The sequence below is a fragment of the Carassius carassius genome, chromosome 32 (genome assembly GCF_963082965.1).
Source record: "Carassius carassius chromosome 32, fCarCar2.1, whole genome shotgun sequence".
Lineage (NCBI taxonomy): Eukaryota > Metazoa > Chordata > Actinopteri > Cypriniformes > Cyprinidae > Carassius > Carassius carassius.
In genome coordinates this window covers 16296077-16314306 of record NC_081786.1, presented here as the reverse complement: position 1 = coordinate 16314306, position 18230 = coordinate 16296077, and the positions used below count along the sequence as shown (strand labels likewise).

The 18230-nt window shown below is 40.8% G+C and overlaps 1 protein-coding gene across 6 annotated transcripts in view; it reads left to right on the top strand.

Annotated features, from left to right (window-relative positions):
- Window positions 1-18230, top strand: part of LOC132112844 (echinoderm microtubule-associated protein-like 1) — a 67036-nt gene that overhangs the window by 23172 nt on the left and 25634 nt on the right. For 3 of the 6 annotated variants that reach the window (XM_059520537.1, XM_059520536.1, XM_059520540.1), the window contains exons 2-3: window positions 14907-15089; window positions 15392-15445. In XM_059520537.1, the coding sequence (XP_059376520.1) occupies window positions 14907-15089; window positions 15392-15445 (237 nt within the window). The remainder of the gene's footprint in view (window positions 1-14906; window positions 15090-15391; window positions 15446-18230) is intronic. The other 3 variants (XM_059520538.1, XM_059520539.1, XM_059520541.1) reach the window with 1 other exon arrangement.

Sequence of the window (18230 nt, the reverse complement as noted above, 5' to 3'; positions counted from 1 at the left end):
ATCAGCTGATGTTTGGCCATGTTCACTTGACTTATTAACTGAATTTTTCTCCTTGCATTATCATTTACAAGTCCTACTTACAACTTTGTTTTTTTTTTCTGTATCTTTTTAATCTAAGTTTATAAATTACATTTCTGCTCATTCTGCTCATATTTCTGGAACAATGCACATAAGCTTTAAGTAATATTGCTAGCAAACAATTTCAACATTAAACTGCTAAACGACATCTCTGGCCATTTGGCTGTTTTTGATCCCAAAACAACACACAGACTCTGTTTTCAGTAGTCTCATGACCCCATACATCAGAGCATGTTAAGCCTGTGCACTTTCTCCCGGAGCAGAGGGATAACCACTGATCAGGATCGGCTCAGTCTCTCTTTAATCCTCTCTTAGCCCAACCACTTCCTGCATCCCAACAGTGAGGCTTGGGGCTAGAGCACCGTTGTCCCTAAAATACCCCACCTTGTTGGTTTCTTGGCAGTGAGCACTGGGCAGGGTGGTAGTGGGGGGTGGAAAACACCCTGCCTTTACGATTCACACAAAGCTGTTTTCTCTGCCTCCGTGGCTGCCTGGAGGAGATTAACAGGGAACAACACTGCAGGCATCTCCGCATCACTTGTCACTGACTCGGTCCTGTCTGGAGTCTCTCCGTGGGGATGGGGGCTGGCATGATTAATGAACACACACGTAAACACACACATGTAGCTTCAGCTGCCTGTCTTACACGTGCTGGTAAGGTGCTGGCAGCATGCTAACGGCTTTGTGAGAGAGAAGGAGAAAGATGTGCACTTATTTCCCAAGAAGCCATTTCCTCTACATCCTTACTCTATAATTCCCAACATACTCTCATTAGTGTTGCTTGCTATAAGGGGCCGTTCACATAGGACACGTTCTTGAATTTGTCTGCATTTTTTTTCAGTCACAATTTGATGGAAATGGCAAAATTACTTTTATTCTTCGATATACTGTATTGTGGATGATCGAGTTTCAATTCAAAATTACGTAAACAAAAAAAAAAAAAAACATGCATGGAAAATTCCTTTACAATAAGATCAATAACATTCATTTTTATAATTTTTTTATAATAAAAACAACAATTAGTTTTTATTTTGTGCCATTAAATATGGATAGATTGATGTCTTGGTGACTTGTCTCAAGTTTTTAGCATCTTGCGCTATGAAGATTATGTGTCAAGTTAAAATAAGTTTTACTTTTAAAATCTTGATTTACCTAAAGCCTGTTGTTTTGTTGTTTTCTAGATGTTTTGGAGTGCAAGAACCAACATGAATGCCCCAGCAACCGCATAGCAACATGCTAAATATTGTAAACAACACATGCCCTAAATAAACCAAATAAAACCAAAAACTTATGGTTACCACAAATTAACCTTGGTTCCTTTTCAGGAACTCGAGCTGCGTCGAAACGCTTTTGGGGAACGTCCCTGACGAGACCGACTCTGAATATCGTGTGCAATCAGTCCATCGGAAAGGCGTGACGTCACGGGCGGGGTGACGTAGCGACCAGGAAGCTATAAAAGCACGTGCCGTGCAGCTGGCTTCAGCTTCGAATCTGTCAGCAAGCGCTCTGTGTGTGCATGTCAAAAGTCTGTCCTGTTGGTCCTATTTATTGTTGTCTGTCCCTTAGCTTAAAAAAGATCGCTAAAACAGCTCAATATGCCTAAGCAAAAGCAAAAGACCAAACATTTGAAGGGCGATTCCAAGCCACGTTACAGATTGTGTGTTCCTCCCTGCCCTCGCTACATTTAGAGCGGGGATACACACAGGCTGTGCGTGGCTTGCCTGGGCTCTCTTCGAGGAGGGAGCCTTCACCAGCGTTCCTCGCGGTGCTGGCCCCGCTTCTGCCGAGGCAGAGCGGCTGCTGCACTCGTGGGGTTCGCAGGTGGATCTGTCAGAAGGAATGGAGACGGGCCAGTCCTTATCTCCTTCCTCATCTTCCAGATCCAGCGCCCAAACCCTGGGTTCGGAAGCACGCTCGTCGGTTTCTTCCCCCCAGGGTGAGGGATCAGCTCTTCACCTCTCGTCCTCCGAGGAGGTCGATGTGGAGACTGTTGCTGGGGATTCGCCACCCCTGTCGCCCCAGTATGAGGAGCTTTTGGAGGTGGTCACGCGTGCAGTAGATAAATTAAAAATCGACTGGCCTGCTGAGAAACAGACTGAGCCGCAGAGAAGCAAATTAGACAAACGCTTTCTGCGGCCGAAGCAACCACCTCCACGTCGGAGCCTTCCGTATTTTCCCGATCTCCATGATGAGTTATCGAGATCGTGGAATCACCCGTATTCGACCCGCCTCTTTGGCCCTGATTCACTATATTATGGCAACGTGATGGAGCTGGGAGTGCATGGTTATAGAGCGATGCCACGGGTCGAACAGACGCTCGCGGGCTATCTGTCACCCGGTTCGGCCTCGTCTCTAAAGGCTCCGACATTGCCCACTAAGCCGCTTCGAGTTACATCATCGCTAGTGGGCAAAGGTTATGTGGCAGCAGGTCAGGCTGTGGCGTTCATACTATGGCAGTCCTGCAAGCTTATCAGGCTGACCTGCTGAGAGATGTCGATGAGGGGGAGGGGATTAAGTCTGAAGATATTGAAGAACTCAGAAAGACCGCTGATCTCTCCCTCCGCGCCACTAAGTAGACTGCTCGCGCAATTGGGCGGTCTATGCCAGCCTTAGTGGCCGCGGAGAGGCATTTGTGGCTGACCCTGTCAGAAATTAAAGAACGAGACAGGGTCTGCCTCCTGGAAGCCCCGCTTCAAGCCTCGGGCCTGTTCGGCGACACAGTTAATACTGTCGTCGACAGGTTCCAGGAGGCACACAAGCAGGCGGCGGCGTTCCAGAGTTTCCTCCCTCGTCGCTCTCATGGTGCATCTGGGCGGGAGATGACCACGCCACATACCGGCTCCTCACACCGGGAAGCGCAAAAGCAGAGTCGGGGGCTTCTAGGGCAAAAACCGATTTAAGATCTGTCATCGAAGCCCGGAAGTCCTAGACGAAAAGATCCTGACGCCAGGATCCAGAGGGTAGCCCCTGCTGGGGTAGAGCGCGGTTCACCTCATTCTACGGTGCCCGTCTCACCTCAGTACCCTCAGGAGGTCGGTCTGCCAACCCTGCCAGAGCTTCAGGGCGCAGCGGCCTCCAGCGAGCGCCACCCCCAGTTACTTCCGCCCGTGAGCGTAGCGGAGCTGGGATGCTCGCCGCCCCTTCGGGGGCCTCTTACGCCAGAGGTCAGTCTCGAGAGACTGATTCCCTTAGTAGATTATTTAGCAGCGTGGAAGCTACTGCCAAATGTATCTCAATGGGTCCTGCGTACAATAGAAAGAGGCTATTGCATTCAGTTCGGTCATCCACCACCGAAGTTCAACGGGGTTACACCGACTGTGGTCGGCCCCCAGCAGGCTCTGGTTATGGAACAAGAAGTGAATACCCTATTAAGGAAGGAGGCCATCGAGGTGGTCTCTCCTCTAGACAGGGAATCCGGATTTTACAGCTTGTATTTCATAGTTCCAAAGAAGGATGGGGGGTTGCGTCCGATCTTAGACTTACGTCTCCTGAACCGCTCAGTTATGTCACTGAAGTTCAAAATGCTCACTGTTAACCAGGTTGTAGCTCAAATCAGATCCGAGGAGTGGTTTGTCACAATAGATCTCAAAGACGCATACTTCCACATATCCATCCTTCCACAACACAGGAAGTTTCTGAGGTTAGCTTTCGGGGGCAAAGCTTATCAATATCGAGTACTTCCCTTTGGCCTCGCACTCTCACCCCGCACGTTCACGAAATGTATGGATGCGGCTCTGGTATCCCTCCGTATGCAGGGCATCCGCATCTTAAATTATATCGACGATTGGTTGATCCTAGCTCAATCAGAGCAGATGGCGGCTCGACATCGAGATGTCGTTCTCGCACACATGGGGGAGCTGGGTTTGAGACTAAACGCCAAGAAGAGTGTACTTTCTCCAGTTCAGAGAACAACCTATCTAGGCGTAGTGTGGAATTCGACCACGATGCAGGCACGCTTGTCTCCTGCTCGGATCGAGTCGATCCTCACATCAGTCGAGAGAGTCAAAGAAGGCCAGTCACTCACTGTCAAACAATTTCAGAGATTGTTAGGGCTGATGGAAGCTGCGTCCAACGTGATACCTTTTGGCCTGCTGCACATGAGACCCCTACAGTGGTGGCACAAGTCCAAGGGCTTTTCCCCGAGGGGAAATCCACTTCGAGTTATCAAGGTCACGCGGCGGTGCCTTCGTGCCTTAGACATGTGGAGGAAACCTTGGTTCTTGAATCAGGGCCCGGTGCTGGGAGTTCCTTGTCGCCGTGTAACGCTAGCGACAGATGCGTCCCTCACCGGTTGGGGTGCGGTCATGAGTGGCCACCCTGCCCGCGGTCTGTGGAGTGGTCGCCATCTAACATGGCACATCAATTGCCTAGAGATACTAGCGGTCTATCGAGCATTGAAATATTTCCTCCCAGACCTGAGAGGTCACCATGTGTTGGTGCGCACCGACAACACATCAGTGGTCTCTTATATCAATCACCAGGGGGGTCTGCGTTCACGCCCCTTGTACAAGCTTGCACGCCAGATCCTTCTGTGGTCCCAGGGCAAACTCCTCTCGATCAGAGCAGTGTATATTCCTGGGAGATTGAATTTGGGAGCAGACATACTGTCGAGACAGGGGCCGAGGCCCGGGGAATGGATGGTGGTGAAGCAGATATGGAGAGTATTTGGCACAGCCCAGGTGGACCTCTTTGCGACTCAGGAGACATAGCAATGTTGAGTTTTTACAAGCCAGGCTATCTGCGGGGTTATCCCACTCCACCTTAAAGGTTTACGTGGCGGCCATAGCTGCTTTCCATGTCCCTTTCAATGGTCAGTCAGTGGGTAGACACCCCCTAGTTACACGTTTCCTCCGCGGTGCGCTGAGGCTGAGACCTCCAGTACGATCCCGTGTTCCCCCCTGGGATTTGGTTGTGGTTCTAGAGGCTCTTTGTAAAGCTCCATTCGAGCCAATACAAGATATCTCAGATAGACATCTGACACTTAAAACTGCCCTGTTACTGGCAATCACCTCACTAAAGAGAGTTGGAGATCTTCAGGCCCTTTCGGTGGCCCCTACTTACTTAGACTTTGCCCCTGGTATGGCCAAAGCATTCTTATACCCTCGAGCGGGTTATGTTCCGAAGGTTCCCTCTGTTACACCACAACCTATCGTACTGCAGGCCTTCTGTCCTCCTTCCTTTCGGGAGCCAGACCAAGAGAAGCTAAACTGTATGTGTCCATTGCGAGCACTGGACGCATACGTCCACAGAGCTGCCCTGTGGAGAAAATCAGACCAATTGCTTGTTTGCTACGGTCCTTCTAACAAGGGTTCTCCTGCCACCAAGCAGACCCTTAGTCGTTGGATAGTCGAGGCTATCAACGTCTCCTATGAGTCCTCTGGTCTTCCCCCTCCTTTGGGGGCCAAGGCTCACTCTACTCGGGGAATGGCGGCCTCCAAGGCCTTCTCAGCAGGTGTGTCCCTCTTGGACATCTGCAACGCTGCGGGGTGGTCCACGCCCTCCACATTTGTCCGATTTTACGATCTTGACATGCGAGCCACGCCGGGCTCTTCTGTTCTCTCGTCTTAGCTGTGCTCTTTTGACTACACACTAGGCAGGGATTTGGAAGTCTGGCAGCGTGGGCACATCGTTCCCCAAAAGCGTTTCGACGCAGCTCGAGTTCCTGAAAAGGAACGTCTCAAGGTTACGTATGTAACCCTAGTTCCTTGAAGGAACGAGACGCTGCGTCGCAGAGCCATACTCCCGGCACCCCTGCCGGCGCTTGAGAGCAACATGCTTTAAGCACCCTAGTCACCATATAGCAACACAAAACACTCAGAACACCCTAGACTCCACATAGCCTCACACTAACAACATTTACACCGTGTCTACACCAGACACAACAGTTGCCATATCGTGTCATGCCATGCTGTGCTGAAACAGTTAAAGTCTGTCTACAGTAGATGCTACAACAGGACTGTTGCAACTTGCAGATCATTTGAACTTTGTGTCAGTATGTCATAAATGGAACAAGAAACAGTAGACAGCATCACTGATTATAATCTGATTTTAATGGGTTCCCCTGTATTTTGTTGTGCCACGACCCACATGTGTTGTAGATACATTGTTAGAGATGTATAGGTAGATGTCACATTTGATCACTTCAGACACTCACAATAAAAAAAAATCAATGAGTTTTGTCAATCAGTGAGATACCACAACTCCTGGTTCAGTATGATGACCAGTCACGTGTAGCAACCCGTAGAAACAGTAATACTAGTATGACCTTAACCACTGCATTGTGAAATCCTAAAAACACTCGAAACACTTTAGCAAACACATAGTTTCTTCCTGGCAAACACAACTCCCAAGATTTGTAGTGATAAGGCTAAGCGGCCAAGCCCCACTTACTATTCTGAAAATGTCAAAATCTAGTCATTAATGTTAATGTGTAAATATTAAGCCTCAGTTATAAAACCCTAACAAGGGATTTGAGATCAGAATGGAAGAAGGCATTGGCTTTAATAGGTTGATTACAGCTTGACCTGAAGATAGATTTTGGAGGTAGATTTTGCTGATGTAAGGTGGATTGAAATGCTGGCTCTCTCTTGGGGGCAGTTTGGATCTACTCATCAAGTCTTCCCTGCTTTCTCTCTTTCTCCTGTTCTTTCAATGCCAGAGGTCATGGGTGAAGTCTCTGGGATGATCTCATGTGACTATTTTTAACTCCTACAGTAAGTCCTATATACTGAAGGTCATCTTTTTTCTCATTATGTACCTGTAATCTGGCAGATAGCTTGGTTGCAGATTGTTCTCTTGCTTTGTTTGGGATTATATAACGGTCCAGCCACACTCTCTGAATCACTGACACCTCGAGACAGCACACAGTTTTACTATCACCAGGGTTTGCAGATGGGTCCTCAGTGAACTGACCTTGGATTTGTGACCTCAGGTTGCAAAAACAAAGCGGTTGGGAAAGCAGGCGGTTGTAATCTTCTTAAAGCACACACAAACCTTTTACTCACTTTCTCTCAGAAATCCTGCCTGTATCTCTCAGCGTGGACTCTTTATGTAAGAGGCCAGGCTCAAAGGACAATTGGTTGATGATAATGGTTTGTGAAAAGCTCTGGGAGGATTCACTTTGATACTTGCTGAGACCAGATGCATTTCGTTTACACAATAGCGCTGTTACAAAAACCAGTGAGCTTGCTTATTTCTCTCATATTTTTGGTGTGCAAATGCTTTATTATATTTTTCAGTATGGAATGAAATATGCTTTCTCTCGTACTTGAAGACAGATGCATGAAGCAGCCAAAAAAATGGTGGTGACCCACAAATAACCTCATTCTGAAGGCTGAGTATATGTTGTTGTTTTTTTTTAACTTTTTTAAATTTTGCTTATTGGTGGGGTCACATTAGCGAAATTTCAGCAAATTTTCAAAGATAAAAAGATCCACTGTAAGTAGTGAAGTGATGCATGAAGCATTGATCCAAGAAGTCATTTTCAAACCATACAGCTTTCTATTAGTGACTGCAGCGAATGAGTACAACTTGTACCCATTGCGAAATCTGCATGTGTAAATCTTTCACACTTTTACGAAATTCCAGACTGTATGGATTCCTTTTAAAATGACTAGATTTCAGCCACAAAAAATTGCAGAACAATGGAAAATGTGCAATGTAATTTGCATTATACGGCAACTCTATTGAGCATGGTATGGGATATTCCAGATTTCCCTCATTTTAAAGGGAAACAAGCCTCCAAAGTAAAGGAACATGATCACATTCTCTGTCAGCATAATGATAATCCTTACAAATCTTAGCTCCCTGCTGCTGTTAAGACTCATTTCTGGGCAGATACAGGGTTTGAGTGAGTCAGCTAGTAGATTCAGACTCGGGGAGAGACCAGAGATGCATTATTAATCATCCCCAGCGCTTTGAGAGAGACATTAAAGAGAGTCCGTTTTGCTTTGATAATCCACCAACACTTTCTTTCTTTATGCTAGCTAATTATTCAGTGATTTAAAGCATTATTGGTATTATTTTGTGAATATCAGTATATTGAGTACCATTAGAGTTATAGTTTTTAATTGTGAAATTTGTAATTTGTAATTTTAGATTCTTGATTTTTTTATCGAATTTAAAAACTCAAACATTTTCATTTGAACATTTCAACTGTTAAATGTATATGTTCAACACATTTGCCTAATGTTACAATTTCTAATATGTTTGCGCTTCCTGGACTTTCAACTAGCAGCATGGCTTGATACATTGCAGTTCTTACAGCATGGATACATTGACATTCTTTGCAGTGGTTTTAAAGAAGTGAATGAATGTCTGCGCTTAGTCAGGTCAAGAGGTCAGGAATTGGACTTCAGTTTCAATCTCATTTTATGTGCAATAAGAGAACAATCTGTCTTTTGGTGGCCATGCTGTCTGTGTGAGATCAGTTCTGTCTCTCTTTCTTAGGAGAATGAAAAAAACATTCAGTATTATTAAGATGGACAGGTATTTGACTTCAATTCATGCACTAAACTGTCTAAAGCAAAATGGGATTTAGCCTCTCCTAGAGACGGGTGTCTGAAATAAATGTTTGACTACACAATCTTATCCTGATGTTAACACATTTAAGCCTAAATAGTTCCTAAAGCTACTTTTTTTTTTGAGGGCTGGATCAACTGATTAAAGTGTAACTAAACCCCTGCTCAGAGCCTGACTCCACCCACTGACAATATTTGAAAAATGCTGAAAAGTGGGCAGATCACAGCGGAGATAGAGGGGACGAACCTAGGGCGGGGCTGAGCGAGTGCAGCGTGATCCTGAGACTCGCAGTGATGGATTGATTGACAGCTGCTGTCAGAGACGCTAAAATGGAGAGTGACTGTAATGACGCAAGTAGTTTTGCAACAGAGCGATCATTTGAAGTAGAGGACTTTTCTCCCCCACTTTCACCGGAAGTGGAGGATGTCGAGGTGTCTGTTCATATCAATTCGAGCCGCTGGCTCAAACTGCGGTCTTAACTCCCGCACCGCGTCGCTTTTAGGCGCGAGCTGTGTGGAGAAGCCCATTTCCACCTCCATTGCATTGTAGAAGCAATCCCGTGTAAAACGCAGTTTGCAAACTCGAGCTCTAGGCGGGAACTTGCGGTCTTCCAGGCCAAGTGCATGCAACCACTGGCGCTTAATTTTATAAGTCTGCTGGTAAACTATGCAGTCCAGCAGTGCTGTCGCAACTAGAAACACACGATCCGTACCATCCTGACCACTGTACTAAATACAGATAAATCTACGCTAACTTGAAGATCTAAATAACTATATAATTGATATGCTAAATAGATGCTATAATAGTCTATCCTGGTCGTTACCAATACTCGCAATTCCAGCTCCTGACTCACTACAGTGATTTTGATGGTTTTATACTGCCAAGGGCGTGGTAGCTCGTACCAAGGGGCGTGGTGAGCTGGAAACTGCTCACGTCACCTGCCCCCGCTTACGTCACTTGCCACCGCAACATCCAATAGAAAAAATCAACTGCAGTAGCCACCGTTCAACCTGAAGAGGGCAGCACTCACACGTTTTTACAACATATATTGTAGAATTAAAACACTTTATACTCAAATGTCAAAAAAGTTACTTGAATCAATGAACAGCACTAATAAAGCCCCATTCTTATAGATCATTAACTAAAAAAAGTTGGTTTAGGGTTTAGTTACTCTTTAAGAAAAATCATACTGGACATTTCTGTTTTACTCCACTGGGGGCAAGTGTGAAGATTTTCAGTGCTGTTCTGTTTTTTTAACTGTTCAGTTTTTTTTTGCTGTGATCTTCTGTCTAATCGCCAGAAAATAGTTATGAAAGACCTGTTCAGTGTTTGGAGGTTAACCAACAGAAGCTTTGAAGAAGATCTAGTTATGATAGTGATGCGCTATCTAACAAACTCTAATTTCCAGTGGAACATGAATCCAGAGATGGGCCGACATCCAGTCCAATCACAATGAAACCGAACGAGATTAAATTCAGGGGAATTGGGAGAGAGACCGAGATAGTGAGAGACAATGGCAAGGGAAGTGCATCCTCAGTCTGAGGAGTTCATTTGATTTCTGAAACACATTAGAAGATATGGACGCATGCCAATCCTTCTGTTTTAACACAACGAACGGCAACAAGAATTGCAATTTGTGTCCGTTCATGCTGCACTGATATATTCCTGCTAATGGTTTTTAAGCGCACGCTCTCTGATGCTCACCTGCAGTCATGCGTAGCTGACAAATTCAATGGAGTGCATTAGCGTTTTAGAAGGAATATAATTAAATATGTGTTTAAGTGTGTGTTTACATGCTCTATCGCTGACCATTCAGGTGCACTTTTGTAGTGTGGTATTATGTTGTGCATTTTTCAAATGAACGAGAAGCACTTTTAGGCTATTGAGCAGATGTGACAGTCGTTTATTGTGCTGGTTATTAGCATTATGCCACCAGCGGCTACAGAACGGTTGAAAACTGGGTTTGTGCTTGGAGAAAAGACAGAATAATCTCCCCATGGAGCTTTTGAAAATATGTATCCATGGGACAGCTTCAATCAATGATTAATTTCTTCCATCAAAGAGGCAATTTCTATGCAAACAGCATGATTTGCGGCTCTAATTATTAGTAGTCATTTTCAGAGGTGGAAAGAGTACAAAAATATTCTACTCAAGTAAAAGTACCATTACATTAATGAAATTTTACTTAAGTACAAGTAAAAGTACCAGTCTAAAAATCTACTCAAGTAAAAGTAAAAAGTAGCTCATTTAAAATTTACTCAGAGTAAAAATTACTTAGTTACATTTTAACAGTGGGAGGAAGTCAAAAATGGGACAGGCCAAGGGTGTCAAACTCAGTTCCTGGAGGGCCACAGTCCTGCACAGTTTACATTTAACCCTAATTAAACACACCTGATCCAGCTAATCTAATCATTTAGGTTTATTTGAAAACTACATGATATGTGTGCTGGAGCAGGGTTAGAACTAAACTCTGCAGGGCTACGGCCCTCCAGGAACTGAGTTTGACACCCCTGGTGATAGGTCTATTAATCTCAAACTAGTTGTTTTAAAATAAAGGAATCAGTTATTTAGAATAATAAAACATTTGGGCTGTTACCAGGCAAATCAGTATCAACAAACTCATCTTTTAATGCAGAGGAAATGCAGAAGATTCATTGGAAGTGGCATTTAGATGTATTACACTGTTTAGTGCAGGACAAGAATGCATTTAACCTGCAGTTACAAATGCATGAATAATGTTTTGATATACAAGACATAAAATGTTGAATACTCATTTGAAATGATAAGAAATTAATTATTTAAAAAAAAATCAAAAGATACTTTAAATGTGAAATTAAAATGGCCAGTATGTGTCAGCAAGTCACTGTTAATAAGTGAGTCATTGCGACTGAACCGAATCATTTAAACGGTTGATTCATTCAGGAACGAAACACTGTCACGTTGCTCAGAGACGCAAAACTGTGCTTTGGTGGCTGTGTTTGGAATTATTTTCTGTTGTAGAAATAGAGCTAAAAAAGGCAATATGGTGTCTAAAACGCAAGTCTCTGAATTAACTTGTTTACTGAACTGTTATATATATATATATATATATATATATATATATATATATATATATATATGCATGTATATATTCATGATGATTTTTGGAGGAAAAGATGGCATTCTTTGTGTGATTTTTATTTAATATATGAAATTATATAACTATGTGAATTTTCTGCCCCTATATCTTCAATTTTGTGATCATTCTAAATGCATTTTAGGAGACTGAATCACACAGTGAAAGAACGCACTATAAATGCGCGCGCACATAATTAAAACAAAAATAGCACACTCCTCACCACTGTCTTTTTGGCTAATTTTTGCAAAACCTCTTGCTAAAATGTCAAAGCTTCATTTTAACCACCAATGCAACGATGCAATTATTTAGCTTACCTCTACATTCTTGCGAAGGGTTGATGTCTTGTCGAGATTTTATAAGCTGCTAGTTTGGTCTTCCTAGGCAAGTACAGCTTACACTGCATAATAGAGCATACATATGGCCAGGGTTCACTTCATTTCCTTCGAGTTAAACTTCAGAATATGACGGGGTTTCGTTTTCAGCGGTGTCTGCACCACTAACGCCTGTTTTGTCCGTCTGCATCTTTCTTGTGATTTTAGCGCCAGTTTGCCCTCCTGCCCATTATTTACTGGCGTAGTTTCCAGGGAGCGATTTATTTTTTTTATTTTTATTTTTTTTACTCAGTAATTAATGTGTTTTAAAATGTAGCGAAGTACAATATTTCAAACAAAATATACTTAAGTAAAAGTAAAATTACACATTAAAAAAATTACTTTAAAAAGTATTAGTACACAAAAAAGCTACTCAATTACAGTAACGCGAGTAAATGTAATTCGTTACTTTCCACCTCTGGTCATTTTTTATTAGGTTTGAAGTGTGTGTGTGTCTATGTAGGGATTCACATTTTATGATCCTTTGTTTATAATGCACTCATAAAAAGCCTCAGTGTAGTGATTAACAAAGCCTTTAGTGATCCAGCAATGGAAAACTTTTGAATGTTGGGATACTGGAATGGTTTTCCCAGTGCAGAGGGCTGAGGTGTGCTGGTCTGTGCAGGTAAGTGTAAATCCAAGGGTTATCTGAATATCCTGACAGGGTGAAATAGTGATGCATAAAGAGGCTTATCTTCAGGAGGCGATTAATCACCGCTGAACATTAATGACTATGATCGTTTTTGCAGGGTGAGCAACTGAATTTTAAGTGGAATGGCTGGAGGCCATTCAATGCGCTGTGCTGATGTGTGTGAGGGCATAATTATACAGCTCAGTTGGGGTAAGGAAACATTGAGTGATTGAATGTTTGCAGTGGAAGGTACTTATCTAAACTTCACTTTCAAAACTGTCCATTTTTTATTTTGCCTGAAGCTTCCCATTTGCCAATTATTCAGCCTGATAGGACTCATAGTTGGCATTTTTATAATTCATATCACACTCGCTATGAATTCACATTTTAAATGGTATTAGTAAATGTCAGTTTATAAATGAGACTTATTTAGTGTAAATTATTTTACACTATTGTTATTAAGCAAATGCTGGGAACACTTTTTTACAGTAAGGTTCTATATATATACACACACACACACACACAAATTAACATATATATAACATATACTGTATATATATATATATATATATATATATATATATATATATATATATATATATATATATATATATATATATATACCTAGATTAATAAATAAAAGTAATATTCATTGTTAGTTCATAAAACCTAATGACTTACTAATTAATATTCATGTAATGAACCTTACTGAACTTATTTCATGATTATACAGTCTGACCTAAACCAATGTTAAAAAATATGTGCAATAAGATCCCAAAAGATGTAGAGTTGTTTAAAAATTACTTTAATGAATTACTTTAACATCCAGCTAATTGAATGGCTTGCTTATAAATCTTATTGAAAAATGCAGTAGAATGTTTTAACTTTATTATTATTATTATTATTATTGATTTAATTACCAGCTGCTTCCTCTCAGTGTATAATTAATGAAGACGTTATTCTCAGGAAGGGCTTGAAAGCACTAGTTTTCATTAATGTTTCATACCCCTGATTTTACAAAGCCTTCTAATCACCTAGGAAGCAGTTAACTGCTCTTTCGTATGTGCGTGGGTTGTGTGTCTGAGTGAAAGAGGGAGTAACAGGGTTTCTCCAGGGCAGCAGCTGTTAGGGAAGGTACCGCAAAAACCATCAGCATGTTTATATGTGATGAAGAGGGACATGTTAGCCTATCCCTCGCTGACTCTTTCAAAAGCACCCTGCTGGATGAGGCTTTTGTTTTAAATATGATGCTCACCTTGGGTTGAAATAAACTAGAATGGACTGGATTATTAAGTGGGATGTGTGATTAGCCTGATCCCATTTGAGAACCTTTGACATAGTTAACTTTTTATTCTGCTTCCTAAACTGATATAACCTTAATACATCATCCTACTGAAGTACTTAAATTTTCTGCCTTTATAATACACAGTTTTGTGAATTTATGCTGTTTTGTGTCGTATATATATGCGACAGTTATCAAAGTAGCTTTTCCACAATCTGAGGTAAATAGTAATGTATAGAAAGAGTGTGCACTGCCATGCACACCAATACAAAAGGCCATCGTGGTAATAAACATGGTACTAAAATACTGCAATAAACTTTAACTTAACACGTAGCATAAATCTGGGGATGTCAATTTAAAGTTTTTCCCTGTAAATTATAAGATGACTTGTTCTTTTTCACTTCCAATATATACTGTATATAATTTTCACAAAGGAAACTCACAGTTAACCATTTAACAGTTTTGTACTGTATAATTTTTTACTGGCTTTTACCATTAAATTAATTGCTTTTTTATACAGTGTGGTTGGAAATAATGAAAATTATTGTAATAATATTATTCTATTGACAGCCATAGTTCTATGGCTTAATTTCAGGTGTATACATCTAACATTAATTCTATAAAATTAGAATTATAAAATTATAAAAATAAAAATACAGCATAATAGGAAGTAAATACATTTTTACACATTTTTATTATTTTATTAACCATTTTTTTATATTAATAATATGGAACATAATCATTTAATAATGGTTATTTGATGCACATATGGTGAAGCCTATTTGAAGATCCCTATTTTGTAACAGTGGTACTTATAACTGTTATGAAACTTTGTTATTGAAACTTGTTTTATGAAAATTTCAGCATTAGATTTCCATGTACTTGAAGTTTTTTTGTGTGTTATAGATGACAGTGCCTCGGCGGCAAGCAGTATGGAGGTGACGGACAGGATCGCCTCTCTGGAGCAGCGGGTTCAGATGCAGGAGGATGAGATTCAGCTGCTCAAGTCGGCACTGGCTGACGTTGTGAGGAGACTGAACGTCTCAGAGGAGCAGCAGGCCATGCTCAACAGGAAAGGACCAACCAAAGGTACCACACAGACCCTCTGTCAGTCTCACCTCGTCTGGTGGAAAGTCCTAGAGTTTCCAGACAGTGTTATTTATTTCAGCTTTGCACTTAATCTCAGCTGCTTTTCTAGAACATGCTCAGCATTTTCTTTGAGCCTCACTGAAGAAAAGTTCTCTACAGAACCACATGTGTGCCGTTTCTTATTTTTCATCTCCATCCCACCCCTGCTGCAGTTTTCTCTTCTATTGCTATTTTCATTTCCTTTCTTCTCTACCTCCTATTCCCTTGCCTCAACTGTTCTCTCATACTGTGCGCGTGTTTAGAAGCAGCAGTGAGGAGAGACTCTCCCTCCTCTGACAGCAGTGCTGGGAAGCCAGGTAGGCAGTGGGGCTCATGTCTCACTTGTCAAGAGTTACTCACTAATACAAAGTTTAGTCACATGACTGGAACTGACATCACTGGCTTCAAAGATGCATGAACACAGATGATTGAGCTTTATATGGGTTATATTTCCACTTAGGGATGCACTAATATAGAAATGTTGGCTGATATTTATAATCCGAGATCAGCCGGTTCCATTCTAAATGTTTATTAGATTTGGTATTTGCTTTGGTTGTTGGTATTTGTAACATAAGTATGTTTATATACTAAATGTTTATTCATATGCAAAACAGATTTTCAATCTACAGTAATGTTTATTTACATGCTGTTATATACATGTGGGTATTTTAGTGTAGTGATTTTAGCATCACTTGCATGAATCACGAGCCATGTAACAGGAGTCATGTAGAGAGATTAATCCTTAATCTACTTGATTTAAATTAGAAAAGCTTAATTTGTCTTATACTAAATTCTTTTTAAATTAATTAAAATAAAGCAATTCTGTTATTATTTTAATTTGAAATAATATACACATTTTATGTTATGACTGATCAAGAAAACGTGAATAATCACATCCAAAATAAACATTTTTGTATACATAATATATGTGTGTACTTTGTGTATTTATTATGTACATATAAATACACACACATGAATGTATATATTTAAGAGTTTTTACTCTTATATTTAAGTCTATATTTAAGTTTATACATTAAATATATATGTATACAGGTGCTTCTCAATAAATTAGAATGTAAAGGAAAAGTTCATTTATTTCAGTAATTCAACTCAAATTGTGAGACTCGTGTATTAAATAAAGTCAATGCACACAGACTGAAGTATTTTAAGTCTTTGTGATGATTTTTAGCTCACATTTAACAAAAACATGTGCCATATGGTGACATGCCAGTCAGCTAATCAACTCAAAACACCTGCAAAGGTTCCCTGAGCCTTCAAAATGGTCTCCGACAATCATTGACACCCTTCACAAGGAGTTTAAGTCACAAAAAATAATTTCCAATAAGCTGGCTGTTCACAGAGTGCTGTATCCAAGCATGTTAACAGAAAGTTGAGTGGAACAAAAAAGTGTGGAAGAAATAGATGCACAACCAACCGAGAGAACCACAGCCTTATGAGGATTATCAAGCAAACTAGATTTAAGAATTTGAGTGAACTTCACAAGGAATGGACTGAGGCTGGGGTCAAGGCATCAAGAGTTACCACACACAGACGTGTCGAGGAATTTGCTGAACCACAGACAACATCAGAGGCATCTTTTTCCTGGACTAAGGAGAAGAAAAACTGTACTGTTGCCATTGGTCCAAAGTCCTCTTTTCAGATGAGAGCAAGATTTTTATGTCATTTGGAAACCAAAGTCCTAGAGTCTGGAGAAAGGGTGGAGAAGCTCATAGCCCAAGTTGCTTGAAGTCCAGTGTTAAGTTTCCACAGTCTGTGATGATTTGGGGTGCAATGTCATCTGCTGGTGTTGGTCCATTGTGGTTTTTGAAATCCAAAATCACTACACCCGTTTACCAAGAAATCTTGGAGCACTTCATGCTTCCTGCTGCGGACCAGCTTTTTGAAGATGCTGATTTCATTTTCCAGGAGGATTTGGCACCTGCCCACACTGACAAAAGCACCAAAAGTTGGTTAAATGACCATGGTGTTGGTGTGTTTGACTGGCCAGCAAACTCACCAGACCTGAACCCCATAGAGAGAATCTATAAGGTATTGTCAAGAGGAAGATGAGAAACAAGAGACCAAACAGCTGAAGGTCACTGTCAAAGAAACCTGGGCTTCCATACCACCTCAGCAGAGCCACAAACAGCAGCAATTAAAGCAAAAGGAGCCCCTACCAAGTATTGAGTACATGTACAGTAAATTAACATACTTTCCAGAAGGCCACCAATTCACTAAATGTTTTTTTTATTGGTTTTATTAAGTATTTTATATTTGTTGAGATGGTGAATTAGTGGGTTTTTGTTAAATGTGAGCCAAAATCATCACAATTAAAAGAACCAAAGACTTAAACTACTTCAGTCTGTGTGCATTGAATTAATTTAATACATGAGTTTCATGATTTGAGTTGAATTACTGAAATAAATGAACTTTTCCTCAACATTCTAATTTATTGAGATGCACCTGTATATAGTATAAATTATATGAATATAACTATATACATGTAAATGCATGTAAATATTTTCTGAATGTATACTGTATGTATGTGTCTTTATATATACATAATAAATATACACAGTACACACACATTATATACTCAAAACTTTAATTTTTGATGTGATTTAATCGTGATTAATCATTGCCCAGCACTAATTTCAATATATAATATGTCTTTTTTTTAAAGACCGCTTTCACGCTAAAGTTCATTTAAAAGGGATAGTCCACCAAAAAAAATAGTTTTGCTCTTATGTCATTTCTAAACTTTCAAAAATATCTTTTTTCTATTGAACATAGAAGGTATTTTGAAGAATGTTGGTAACCGAACAGTTTTTCTTTAGAATATCTCCTTTTGAATTCAGTAGAAGTAAGACATTTTTGAAAGGTTTGAAACGACATGAGAGCGAGTAAATTTGAGTAATTAATAGACTTTTACACATCAGAAATCATGGATAAAGTTTTTAACTTAAGTTAAGGAAAAGAGTGGAAATTTTTTCTTCCAACCTCAACCTAATCAGACAGATAATAAAAAAAAAACAATAAAAAAAAAACACTGATACTCATGGATATATTGTGCATCCCTAATTCCACTCCAGCATGTGTGAC